This window comes from Pan troglodytes, chromosome 11 (assembly GCF_028858775.2).
Source record: "Pan troglodytes isolate AG18354 chromosome 11, NHGRI_mPanTro3-v2.0_pri, whole genome shotgun sequence".
Classification (NCBI taxonomy): domain Eukaryota; kingdom Metazoa; phylum Chordata; class Mammalia; order Primates; family Hominidae; genus Pan; species Pan troglodytes.
In genome coordinates this window covers 49,153,360-49,166,912 of record NC_072409.2, presented here as the reverse complement: position 1 = coordinate 49,166,912, position 13,553 = coordinate 49,153,360, and the positions used below count along the sequence as shown (strand labels likewise).

Sequence of the window (13,553 nt, the reverse complement as noted above, 5' to 3'; positions counted from 1 at the left end):
GTGGGAGTGTAACAGTGAGGACCAAAGTCACTCTCTTCGCCATTTTGGTTTTGGTGGGTTTTGGCTGGCTCCTTTACTGCAACCTGTTTCATCAGCAAGGTCTTTATGACCTGTATTTTGTGCTGACCTCCCATTTCATCCTGTGACTTAGAATGCCTTAACTGTCTGGGAATGCAGCCCAGTAGGTTTTAGGCTCATCTTACCCAGCTCCTGTTTAAGATGAAGGTGCTCTGGTTCACTTGCCTCTGACAATCCCAGCACTTTGCGAGGCCAAGGCGGGCAGATCACTTGAGGTCAGGAGTTCGAGACCAGCCTGGCCAAAATGATGAAAACCCGTTTCTACTAAAAATACAAAAACTAGCTGGGCCTGTAATCCCAGCTGCTCTGGAAGCTGAGGCAGAATGGCTTGAACCTGGGAGGGGGAGGTCGCAGTGAGCCGAGATCACACCACTGCACTCCAGCCTGAGCAGCAGAGACTGTCTCCAAAAAAAAAAAAAAAAAGGGGGGGGGGATTCCAAACACCCTCTTCCCCCAAGAAGTGATTGTATTAGGAAGTTAGGAGGTGGGGCCTTTGGGAGGTAATCAAGATTAGATGGTCATGAGGGTGGGGCCCTCACCATGGAGATTATAAATGTCCTTAGCCGGCCTGTCTCACTTGTTCAGAAACCGGAAAAGTCCGTGGTCTGCAGTGTGGAAAAGGGCACCCGGACCTCTCACTTCCAGCCTCTAGTCTGGAGACTTTGTCTAAGGCACCCCGTTTACATTACTTAGTCACAGCCACCCTGAACCCACTAGCCTGTACTGCGCTGGAGCATTTCGCATAAAATGAAATTAATATAAAAATGACACGTGCTCGTTGTGGAAAAAATACCAAAAAGATCACTTTTAATTCTGTCATCTAAAAATAACCACCAGTTACATTTATAAATTTCTTCCAGTAACTTTTTTATATGAACATGTTTTTAAACTTGGGTCAATATTAAAAGACCAGAAGTTGTTAAACATCATTTTAAATCCCCTTATCCAGGAATTAGCATTGTTATTCTTGGCCGCTGCAGAATATTATTTTATTCCCTCAAGCTTTCCATGGCTTGGGTCTGCCCTGGTTTTGAACATTAGGTTAGGCTACAGAAAGCATCCTGGGTCTCTGGCCCATTTGTTTATTTCTTTGTGGAGACGGGGTCTGCCTCTGTTGCTCAGGGCTGTCTGGAACTCCCGGGCTCAAGCGACACTCCACCTCGGCCTCCCGAGTGGCTGGGACCACTGGCGCCCGCCGCCACCGCGCCTCTCTCTACGCGTGGCTCCGCAGGCTCCATTCTCCACACAGTCGTCTAGGGGGGCGCCAGGAGCCCCGCGACGGGCCAGGCCGGAAGCTCAGCAAGTGCACGAGGCGGCGGAACGGCCGGCTGCGCAAGGCAGCCCGGGACACAGCCACGCCGCGGCCGCCCGACGCTCCCCCCACCCAGCCGACCACGAAGCCGCCCTCCCCCTCACACCGCAGAACCTTTCTGCCTTTTATTACTTTTCAAAGTGGACCTAGGCTCCTGGCTCGAGCCTGAGGGGATACAAGGGGTCACGAGGAGCGCCATCACCGTGCAAGGTCGACAGCTTCCGCTCAAAGCCCTGTGGCCCACGCTTCCGGCCTCGACCGACTACGTCATCACCAAACCCCGTGATACCTCACTCCACCTTCAGGTCCTCCGTCCCAACGGTTCCGTGTCCTGGAACTTTCCACGTTCCTGCGCACGCGCTCTGCGGCCCTTAACGTCCCGACTTCGCCCTCCTCTGGCCACGCCCCTGCCCGTTGAGGGCCCTGCCACCCCCGTGACGTACCTATCTTCCCTCGGGCAACCTCGCAACAGATCTCTGATTGGCTGACCCGGGAAGCGGACTTTGCGAGGCGGCGGCGACGATAGGCTGGCAGCCGGCGACTTCCGCAGAAGGTGATTGGTCGGCGCTGCTGTCCAATCGGCGGCGGGCTGTCGGATTCAAATCCGGATCGTTGGGACTGCGGTCGTTAGTCTCCGGCGAGTTGTTGCCTTGGTAGGACGTAGTTTTGTCTGCTGAGCCCGCTCTTCGCGCTCTCTCGTTTCATTTTCTGCAGCGCGCCAGCAGGATGGCCCACAAGCAGATCTACTACTCGGACAAGTACTTCGACGAACACTACGAGTACCGGTGGGCGCCTTTCTCAGACCCCGAGCCGGCTCCCTCAGCCGGGGCCCCCGCGGGCGGGGCGACCCAGGCATAGCAGGGTCGGGGGTGGGGGCCGGGGCCTGGGGGGCGGAGCCCGGGTCCGGAGGGCGAGGGGGCCGGGGTTTGGGGTCGCGGGCACCTGGCGCCCCGCGCAGTCGGACATAGTTGGGTGCCTGGCCGCGCCGGGCCGGTTGGGCCTTTGTTCGGTGTGCGCGGAGGGTGAGGGAAGAGTGCCCACCGGGCCGCATTTAGTACCTGGGTAGGAACCGGCGCAACTTGGGGGTCATGGGGTCCTCGGCGACGCGGAGTGACCATCCCGTCACTTTTTTCTCGGCCGTGGCCGAAGTAATTAGGCCGTTCAGTAGCTGGTCTCAGTTCCAGTTCTTTGAACCAGTCCAGGAAAACCCACCTGGTGCCGTCCTTTTTCCTTTAGCAACCGTGACACACACTTTCCCTGTCGCTGACGGGGTGATGCAGCTTTTACTAGTTTGTGGTTTAGAATGGTCAAATGGTCATTTTCATCTGTTAACACAGAGGAACACTTTTCTTTTTCTTGTTTTTGAAGTGAGTGGTATAAGAATAAGCTTTGGAGGCGACCCCCCGAAAAATGAGCTTGATGGGGATTCGAAAATGTTTACTGGGTATGGTGATTTGGGCCATTATAGGTTAGCCGCAGTCATACAATTGAGGGTATTATTAAAGGAGTTTCATTTTAAGGCCGATTAAGAACTTGAGTGGACTTTGGGCATTATTTTTTGCTGGTATACACTGGCCAAATTTTGGGCTTTGAGAAACTTTTGCGTTTGAGTCCTGAAGCACCGTACTAGAACATGGTGGCTGTAATCGATCAGTAAAATTTGTTGTCCTTACTGTATGCGGGACACTTCATTTAGGGCGTGGCTTCAGAAAACAGTCAACCCCTTTTTCTTACTAGGTAGCGACTAGAACGCTGCGTTCTGGGATACTACCAAGATTTAGGGGAGATAAAGCCCATGCCATCGTTGGCCAAATTGTGACCTTGTTTTCTGTCTGCTGCCTTTGTAGGTTAGATTTCTCCGAATGCTATTTAAGGAAGAAAGAACAAAACAGTGGGTGGTTTCTCTTTTTCTCCCCCTCCCTAGTAGCATGGAAGTCTGTTTTCACATGAGGACTACTGAATATTTCTATGGGTAGTAATAATTGCACCCTTTTGTATTCCTAGCTAGAAAAAGAGCATGTTTTTCTGGCTGTAGGTAAATTTCAAGTAGATTGTGTTAACCTTATAGTAATAACAAACTATACTCGTGTAATATGCTGGCAGTGTTCAATTATGCGATGTTAATCAAGAGCCCTATTGAGGATATCCAATAATGAACACAATGTAAACCGTAATAATCTTACTAAAACCTAGAAAATTATTCTGAAACACATCTGGTGCCAAGTGTTTAGGATAAGGATTTAAGGGTCGGTACAAGTTTCTTTTAGGGTATAATATTGAAAATAAATGAAGCTATTTCTCAGACTTCTTTCTGATGGCAGTAGGTCGATTTTTTAGTTTTAATATACTCAAATGATTTGTGTGTGGTAATGTATAGAAGAAAGTTGACATATCTGAAGTGATTTATTTTAATCCAATAAAAATTAGAGCTGGTATTAATTGGCCAAGCCACTAACCTTTATGAAACAGGATAGTAATTTCCACACATAATTTTAAAGGGGAAACTAGTGATAATATAGCACTAAGGCATGAGTCTAGGGTGGTTTGTATTAATATGTAATGGTGCAGCATGCAATGTAAATTTCAAAGGCTAGTATTTATTTTTCCCAGTGTGCAGTTATCTGTATCTTTCTTTGATTTTTCTTAATTACAAACTTAATTTCCTAGTCCTTTTACGTGAGGGTCTTAATGTTTCTAAGGGCATAACAGTGGGTGCCCCCACCCCCACATCATGGAAGTCTGTTTTCACAAGAGAAAAACTTAATTTTTCTGGGCAGCCTTACAAATTAGTAATACTTGCACTATTTTGCATTTCAACTGAAATAAACGTTAGATTTTGGAAATAATTTTCCTTACATGTAGTTAGTTTGAAATCTCTGTGTGGCAAAAATACAGGTAGAATCCTCATATGGGGTTGATGCTACTTAAACATTTTTCCTTTATAAAGAAACCCCGATGGAAGAGAGCCTGTTTCCGTGTTTATGGAGAAGGGTGGTAACTTCTATCTAAATAACTTGTTGGTAGATTTATGTACTCTGTAAGTTTGATAGAAAAGGTACAAAAGCACTACATTTCTCTTTGAGAATAATCAACAAGATAGAACGTAGAAATAAGATAACAGATTATTTGAAGTTAGATGTTAAAGCAGCATTTCAAGAATGTGGGTGATAACTGGTAAGAATTACAAAGAATCACTATATAGTTCACTGGAATTGATGAAAACTCTACAAATTATGGTAGTAAGCTATGACTTGGTGGCCTTAAGGCAATCTAGCAACACAGTAGAATTTTTCTGAGGCTCACTTTGCCCTGCAAATAAATTGGTACTTAACCACAGACTAAAATTTAAGTTGATGACAGCTGGGTGCTTATAGCGGGTTAGGGATTCAGTTTACTGTGTCTCAGAAAGTGACCAGATTGCACCTCATTCATCCCCAGCCAGCTGACTCACAGACAGATATCTTATACTGGTTAAAAATTTGGGTTGGTGGTTATGGATGGTTCAGTATAAAACTGTTGCTACTACTGGAGGTGGTAAACATGGAGCTGAGAATTGTGATTTTCATAAAGTCCTTTTTATGGTAATTGAGTAAAAATTCTTAATTTGGGGAAAGAGATTTGTTTGGCAAATCTTTGATAGAATGCTTTGGGATACTGTTAATGATACAGATTTGTTTTCGAGAATCTCGTAAGGCTACAATTGTACATATTGATGGTTTAACTTTGAAGGTTATTCCATGCTTGCCTAAGAAACTGAACAATGTAAGTTTTGGATATAGGTCAGTAAATTAACTGGAAAACAGTGAGGTTGCACACAATGTGTATGTACAGTTAGTGGTTTTCCGTTTTTAATTTTGAAGAAAGTACTTGAAGTATAAAGCAACTTCTGCAGCATACAAGGACTAGTAACTACTACAAAGCTAGTGTTGAATAAGAGGAAACCCAAATTAACTGTAACTTAGACTTTTTCGTTACATAAAAGTCTAATAATCTGGGGCAGGGATAACAGCTTTACAGTCAGGGACTAGGCTGGGTCCTTACCTCTTGTTGCTTTACCGTTCTCAATTTACAGTTGCTTCTATGGTCCTAGATTCCTGCTCTGGCTCCCTGATCATATTAATGTGCATTCAACAAGAAGGAGAAAAAGAGTTCAGCATGTTCTTTCCCTTTGAGAACACTTTTCATAAGTTACACATTTTCTTATATCTTGTTGGCTTATGATTTGGAGGCTGGTAACCATATGTTCAACTTATATTTTGGGGTTCTCTTCCTGAAGAAGATTAAGGCAACTGGTAAGCATTCTGTGATAAGAGAAAAAGATTAATCCTATGGAAAATGCTTTCTGCTTTTGGATTGTGCACTCTTAGCTCCCTAATTTGAACATAGGCCATCATATCAGGATTAAAGGTAGTAGATTGCAGTTCTCAATATTAAAGCAACAGAGTTCCTTAAGGTACATGTATAAAGCGACAGTTGTAGAAAAGGCACTGGACTAACACTTGGCTGTATCTTGTAACAGGCATGTTATGTTACCCAGAGAACTTTCCAAACAAGTACCTAAAACTCATCTGATGTCTGAAGAGGAGTGGAGGAGACTTGGTGTCCAACAGAGTCTAGGCTGGGTTCATTACATGATTCATGAGCCAGGTAAGCTATGCTATGTTATAGTAAAGCAGTAATTGTTGAAATATTGGTGGTTATGGTTGTCAAAATTTTTAAAATATCATTGACATCAAATGATATCTGAAAGTAACTGTTCTGATAAGTTTTTTTTTTTTAATGACTAATTTCTTGACTCTGGAGAGAGTTCCAATTTTATGGTAAATAAAATACCACAGGAGTGAAAGTAACACATTATTCTACTTGGAAAATAATGTAAGAAGTAAAAAAAAAAAAAAAAAAGTATTTTAAAATCTGTATCATTGTTAACAGTATCCCAAAGCATTTTATCATAAATATATCCTAAGACAAGTGTTCTTATCTATGTGTGGAGATTGATTTAATTTAAAGTGATTCTTCAGCCCTCTGAAAGGATATGTACCACATGAAGTTTAAATGAGGTAATAGCATATGAACTCAACTGTGCTTATGGGTACCTTATGCTATTATGTGGTATTAACCAAAAGTTTTTCAGGTGTTAAATAGTAAACTCTACTAAAACTTTGTGGGTTTTCTAGACTAAAACAGTGTGGATTAAATTCTATATTTGGATTATCAGTAAATCTAACAGCATTTATAATGCTTTGAACAAAATTTGAAGACATACTATAGAAGCTGAAGTAGGTGGAATTAAAACTATCTTCTACTCTGCTGTTAAAGAAAAGCATTGCATCGAAAACTCTAAAAGGACTCATCACTTTCTTGGGATTGAGATACGTAATCCTATTAGAATTCAGTCCAGATAATACAAAAGCAACTGAAGAACTTAAGTGTAGATTTCTGTGCCCCACCTATTGAAACAGAATCTATGGGGATGAGCATTAGTATGAGATCCTGTAGGTGATTTGAAGGAGGTGTTTTTCCCTATAAAGAGGTAATCTTTTTACTTTTAATCTATTTACTGTAGACAGTAACTGTGAAAAAAAATTCATTTTGGATACCTCAAACCAATTAATAGTGGACTTAGTTTATTTTATTCTGGCTTAGTTGAGAATGCTTTTGAATTTCTGTTGAGTATATGAAAATCATATTAAAATGATTCAAAACATTTTCTTTCCACAGAACCACATATTCTTCTCTTTAGACGACCTCTTCCAAAAGATCAACAAAAATGAAGTTTGTCTGGGGATCGTCAAATCTTTTTCAAATTTAATGTATATGTGTATATAAGGTAGTATTCAGTGAATACTTGAGAAATGTACAAATCTTTCATCCATACCTGTGCATGAGCTGTATTCTTCACAGCAACAGAGCTCAGTTAAATGCAACTGCAAGTAGGTTACTGTAAGATGTTTAAGATAAAAGTTCTTCCAGTCAGTTTTTCTCTTAAGTGCCTGTTTGAGTTTACTGAAACAGTTTACTTTTGTTCAATAAAGTTTGTATGTTGCATTTATCACTGTTTCAAGTTTTTGAGGTATATTTTCTTACAGTTAATTTGTGACTATTGAAATTTGTGACTATTGAAATTGATTTCAGTGTTATAGTTTTAGCTCTGAGGAACTTACCTTAAAGATGACGTTAAATGAGTTTAAAATAGCGTGGTATGATCTGGATACCATTTAATTCACTTAATGAAGAAATTAATTACCAGGGATATGTTTAAACTAAAGCCAAAGTAGATTTTACCTCTTGAATTCCTGGAGAATTGTCTAGAACAGGAAAGCCCAAATTAATACTATCTGGGCTACTTCACTGTCTGGCCACTGGTGGTCTTGGGAAAAACCTCTTAACTTTTTTATCCTCTTCTACATTTCCAAAGTAGGGATAATGTTTCCTATAAAGTATCACCACATTTTTAAAAGTTCAAAAACACTGTAAAACACCTTTGCCTTTTTAGCTGCTAGGAAAGTGTTTTGGAGTTATTCTAATTAATTGCTATGCTATAGAAACATCTTAAATGAGCAGCCAGCATACATCAGGTCCATTGGTTAACAAAGGGTGTCTTTACACATGAGGGCAATAAATTTTGAAGGTTGTGATTAGCAGCATCCTAAAATCTACTGCCACTACCATAGGATGTGTCCAGGGTAACCAACAGAAACATGACAAAATCAAGTAAACTTCATTACACTTCTGGGTAGACCCAATAGTGCTGAAAGGAAGGCGACAGCTACCCCTAAACTTCCAGCATAAATTCCTGCCAGACCAGACCCTAAGGATCACTTCTGCTAGAGGCTGTGTAGTGAACTGAGACCCACCAGGACAGAAATCTGAAAAAACTGGAGCTGCACCTGCCTTATTTGCTTGAAATACTTCGTATTCAATGGTAGAGTTAACGTCTGTGCAAGGGACAGAGGAAACCTACAATTTGCCTCAACCTAATCCCCATTCCTCAAATGGCCTATTTTGCTGACAATTTCTGTTCCTTAAATCCACTTGAACTTTCCTCCAAGCCTTTGAGTGAGAGGAAAGTTCCTCCTCCATCTATTGAAATCCACTCTGCATTCTTCCCTGTACTTTTGGTCAACCTCCTATCCCTGCCGCACCTTACACATTTCTCACAGTATTTAACGAATTTGCTCTGTGTAGAACTTTTTTCTCGTGAAAATTATACTATTCCATCTCTCGACCATATCTTAGCACTTTTTTTAATTTTCGAAAGAAACCGAGCGATTTTTAAATTATTTTCTGTGGCTACTTCCAAACTTAAGGTTTCTGGAAATTTAGGATACCATCAAGAGTCTTGTAGGCTTTCCAGGTTTGTAGGACCTACAGGGTATGCAATTCCTGTAAGTCACCAATCTTGGGGAAATTTTAGGGAAATGCAGTGGCGGGGGTGAGAGTAATCTCGGCCTCCTCAGTTTCCTTATTAGTAAATCTCCTTTCTCCTCTTCAGGTGACTGCTCAAAGGTCACCTCAGCGAGAGGCCTTTCCAGACTACCCCATCCCGTCCTAACGCTAGACTCGTGAGGCCCAGGGGACAAAAGTAAATCACGGCCTAACTCTTGTTTATAGTCGCTACTGCCTTGGTGGAGACTATCTCCGATATCCCAGCACTAAAAGGCAGATCCGAGACTCCCGTAAGCTACGGTGAGTCCCCAGCCCAGAGGACTCCTGAGGGTCCGCATCTCCCGCAAGCTCCCCACTGCCTCCACGTGCTGCCCGCGCAGGTCCAGTGCCGCCGCCGCGTACTTCCGGCCGGAAGAAAGGGCGGACTCTGTCGCTTTGCTGTGACGCACTTCCTGGCGTCGCCTGCGGGGGCGGAAACGCTTTGTCAGGCAAGCCGACGGCCGGCTGCTGGCCTCCGTGACGCGGCCTCCTCCGCGCCTCGCGCCATGGCGTCGGAGGGGCCGCGGGAGCCCGAAAGCGAGGTAAGGGCCGACGGGGGCTCTCTCGGCAGCCTCAGTCCGTCCGCCTGCCTCGCACTGGGGGCTCGGCCGGGCGGTGACGGGGCTGGTCCAGCGGGCGTGGGTCGGATGCTGGTGACGGCACGGGAGCGCCCTACCGGGTGGCCGCGATCTTCGCGCCCCGCCTCGGGTCCGCCTTGGGGTGGCGGTCAGCGGCTACAGACCCCGCCCACAGTTAGCGCCGCGTCTGTGGTGCGATGTCACCCAGCGCAGTGACTGCGGCCCAGCTCCGCGCTCCCCGCAGTCGGGGCGGGGGGACTCTGGCGAGCTTCCCGCGCTCTTGGGAACGGATAGATTGTTTTAAAGGATCCTGCGTTTTTCTGAACGTCATTCTCCGCTCTACGTACTCAGCATTACCACTAGATGGAGCCCTGGCGATCGCGTGCATCATTTTTAGACCCATAAAATTCTCGGTGAAAGTAAATCTCTTACTACGTCACTAAAAACTAAAGAAAGAAGTCTTATTGAATTGAAATTTCAAAGGCTCGTGGTGATAATATTTTCTAGCAAAGCAAGGTTTGGTATTTCAATAAAGCAAGACTTAGTGGTTCATGAGTAAAATGCATATGCTTTTGTGTAACTTTTTCAAGAAAATGTAATGGAAATAAACGTCTGCAGTGTGTTTTGGGTGCTGTAGTTAAACAGTCCACGTGTATTTGACTGTAGTAGTTGTACTGTGTGCAGTTCTATTATTTCTACGTGAATCTGTGGTAAAAACACCCTTATTCCAAGATCTTAACTATATAATCTGTGTTAAATTTTATTTCCACTTGAATTCGTTGTCCTTATTTTTCACTTTTAATGTTTGAACTACTGCCTTTTCTAACAAAAAAAAGCATTGGGGAGAAATCGTTAGCAAGCAGGTTCTTGTCTTTACGAGGCAGAAGTTTTTAAACAACATCGGGAACATTTCTGGGGCTATTAGGAACACCTCTTGGGTCTTTTTGTTTGTTTATATTTGCTTGATCTCTGAATGTTTGTGGCCAAAACCTCATATTTTTCCTCAGGGCATCAAGTTATCAGCAGATGTCAAACCATTTGTCCCCAGATTTGCCGGGCTCAATGTGGCATGGTTAGAGTCCTCAGAAGCATGTGTCTTCCCCAGCTCTGCAGCCACATACTATCCGTTTGTTCAGGAACCACCAGTGACAGAGTATGTATCTTTCTAAAAGTCTTACCTAGGGGCTTACATTTTGGATTTAATGGTGATTAGACTTTCAAATACTCGGCAGTTACTGCACTAAAGTTCTGCAGATGATAAGAGAATGCTCTTCAACCAAGAAGAGTCTGAGCCAGTAGCACAACTTAACTGTATCCTGTGCCAAAAACAGAAGCTTTAACTCCCCTTTTTTTCCTTCATACTCATTGTTATTTTCGGCAAAGAAATAGTAGAGACTGCATTGCATTTGTTAATAAGAAATGCAGTTTCAGGCCAGGCGCTGTGGCTCACGCCTGTAATCCCAGCACTTTGGGAGGCCGAGGCGGGTGGATCACCTGAGGTCAGGAGTTCAAGACCAGTCTGACCAACATGGTGAAACCCTGTCTCCACAAAAATACAAAAATTAATCAGGTATGGTGGCGGACACCTGTAATCCCAGGTATTCGGGAGACTGGGGCAGGAGAATCCTTTGAACCTGGGAGGCAGAGGTTGCAGTGGGCCAAGATAGCACCACTACACTCAAGCCTGGCTGACAGAGTGAGACTCTGTCTCAAAAAAAAAAAAAAATCCCGTTTCAAGGTTCATTTGTTCATATGGTTTAAAAATATATCATATATCTAATGGGAGATGAAATGTGGAGGGAAGGGCAAAGAAAGGACCAAATAAACGTACTCCTCCTTTTTAAGGTTAACATTTTAAAATCTTGTTGAGCGAAGGGGAGGGGACTAGCAACCATAGCTGCCTCTGTGTGGATAATTTTTTGGAAATTGTTGACTTTTGCTTTCCACCATTTTACTTTATATCTGTTATATGGAGATGAATTTTACACATTTCAGGCTTAAGTTCTTCTAAATTTGAGTTGAAAGAAGGCTTACGTTTTTCCTTACATTTTCTTTTTCCTTCTCAGGATTCATTCTCTAGGTTTACAAAATGGCTTCCTCTTGCAGCTGAATTTAGATAAAAAAAGTATTAATCTTTCACATAATTGTGTAGATTTATTTGTAGATCTGTTTTTAAGATTTGCATCAGGTGTAGTTCTAATCTAAGAATCCTAATGCTTTTTTCTTCTTTGATATGATTCTAACTTGTTTCCTTTTATTTGTGCCTGCATGATGTAATTGAAAATAGTTTGTACTGTATATAAATTCTAGAATTATATTTGCAAGAATGAGAATTGTAATGAATAAGAAAATGATTGAGTTGTCTTTTGTGTTTAAGAAATACTGAAAGTTGTATTTTTTTGACGAAAGTTGAAACACTACCTTTATATGCTGGAATTTGGTCTTTGGTAGGAATACCCTATTTTTCCACTGTATTTCATCCACTGTAAAGGGGAGTTTGGCATGGGTCTCACTTGAGTTGTTCCCTACCTTGAGTGTCTCACATAACAAAATACAAAAATATATCTCAGTGACAAGAACTCAAAGCCATCTGCTAGGTGGTATTTAGTTACTCAAAATAGTGGTGGAAAACATTCACATGGCTAAAGGAACATTTTGGCAGTAACATGAGTGGAGACTAATCAGAGACTCAAGAATGGGCAGTGCTGAATTTAAAAATTAGTTTTCTTGGCCGGGTGTGGTGGCTCATGCCTGTAATCCCAGCACTTTGGGAGGCCAAGGCGGGTGGATCACAAGGTCAGGAGTTCAAGACGAGCCTGACCAACATGGTGAAACCCCATCTCTACTACAGAAATACAAAAATTAGCCGGGTGTGGTGGCAGGTGCCTGTAATCCCAGTTACTCGGGAGGCTGAGGTAGAGAATTGCTTGAACCCAGGAGGTGGAGGTTGTAGTGAGCCGAGACTGCGCCACTGCACTTCAGCCTGGGCAACAGAACAAGACTCTCTCTCAAAAAAAAAAAAAAATAGTTTTCTTAACTCTTCTTTTTTAGCTTTGGTTTATGACCAAGGAAAAGTATTCACGCCTGGCAAGAAAACAAGGATAAGGAAGGCATTAAATTGAAGAGGAAGAGTTAGAAAGGAAAAGAGCCTTTAAAGTGGGGATGAAATAATGAGACTTAACATGGTTGAGAATTGATTATCTGAGCAATTCTAATATAGATTAAAAATTGCATTGCCATAGTCAGATTACATGTAAATGGAGATCTCTTGCTGCTGTGACAAAAGGAATAGAAGTTTCTGAAACAACTATTTCCTCTTTCTTACTTGTTCAACTACATAGCATCCTAAGTCAACTTTGTATGTCCCCTTCCCTCATCTTTCCTTAAAGAAGGTATAGTAACCTTTTACAGAATCTGTCCTCCTCCAGTACCTTTCACAGTGCACTCAAAGATGCTCATTTATTCATTTGGAATTAATTATTGAAAGTCTTCCATAGTTTTGAAGTGATGGAGATGAAAATGAACATACCAGACTCTTCCATATTTATGTTATAGGACAAGACAAAGAAATTAGAAGTAGTCTGATAGATAACATTTGCCATGTTTGGAAAATACTGATTATTTACTGATGTAATGAACAAATTTGCCTATGCAAACAAAATAAGTTTCTTCCAAGTAATGTCCATTGTCATGTTACATCCTTTGTGAAAAGTCCTGTGCAACCTGTGTATGAGGATGTGTGCCTTTTGTTTGGGTATTATTGTATACTTCCACTTCTTTCATAGTTACTACAATCCATGAGGTGGCAGGCAGATGTAATGTTATTTTTGCACATGGGAAACTGAAGCTAGAAATGTTTGTTCATGCTAATTCAAATAGGTAGCAGCAGAACCAGAATTAACGTGCTATTCTCCAAAATTGCTGCTGCTATTGACAAGAGGTAGTTGAGCATTTTCACCATCTGTCAATATACTGTGAAAATTTTAGTACCAATTGATGCTTTTGAGTTAAAGCAGATCAGCTATGAGAAGAACTAGTGGTATACAACATTGTACAGCTGAGCACGTGGCTCGGTGGGTGGAGGAGAAACTGCATCCCCTTTGGGTCGTTGCCTGACTGAAGGGACCATGTGCATGATATGTTTGGGAGATAGTAGA

The 13,553-nt window shown here is 42.6% G+C and overlaps 2 protein-coding genes across 45 annotated transcripts in view; both read left to right on the top strand.

The window, feature by feature from the left end:
* The first annotated feature begins 1,991 nt into the window (after positions 1-1,991).
* On the top strand, positions 1,992-7,442 carry CKS2 (CDC28 protein kinase regulatory subunit 2). The gene is made up of 3 exons (XM_003312160.7): positions 1,992-2,175; positions 5,910-6,037; positions 7,112-7,442. The coding sequence occupies exons 1-3, from the start codon at positions 2,117-2,119 to the stop codon at positions 7,162-7,164; spliced, it is 240 nt and encodes a 79-aa protein (XP_003312208.1). The 5' UTR covers positions 1,992-2,116; the 3' UTR covers positions 7,165-7,442.
* Positions 7,443-9,013: 1,571 nt separating this feature from the next.
* Positions 9,014-13,553, top strand: part of SECISBP2 (SECIS binding protein 2) — a 48,838-nt gene continuing 44,298 nt past the window's right edge. For 14 of the 44 annotated variants that reach the window (XR_008537114.2, XR_008537115.2, XR_010148651.1 and 11 more), the window contains exons 1-2: positions 9,218-9,360; positions 10,404-10,549. Coding sequence is in view for 15 of the 44 variants with exons in the window: in XM_054658228.2 (XP_054514203.1) it covers positions 9,325-9,360; positions 10,404-10,549 (182 nt within the window). In the remaining 29 variants the exon portion in view is untranslated. Of the gene's footprint in view, positions 9,816-10,403; positions 10,550-13,553 lie in introns of all 44 variants that reach the window. The other 30 variants (XR_008537107.2, XR_008537106.2, XR_008537104.2 and 27 more) reach the window with 9 other exon arrangements.

Bases quoted from the DNA above. Each gene is read 5' to 3' on its own strand.
- CKS2 (XM_003312160.7), top strand. From the start codon at position 2,117: ATGGCCCACAAGCAGATCTACTACTCGGACAAGTACTTCGACGAACAC. The intron at 2,176-5,909 runs GTGGGCGCCTTT...ATCTTGTAACAG, and splicing joins GACGAACACTACGAGTACCG to GCATGTTATGTTACCCAGAG. The intron at 6,038-7,111 runs GTAAGCTATGCT...TTCTTTCCACAG, and splicing joins TTACATGATTCATGAGCCAG to AACCACATATTCTTCTCTTT.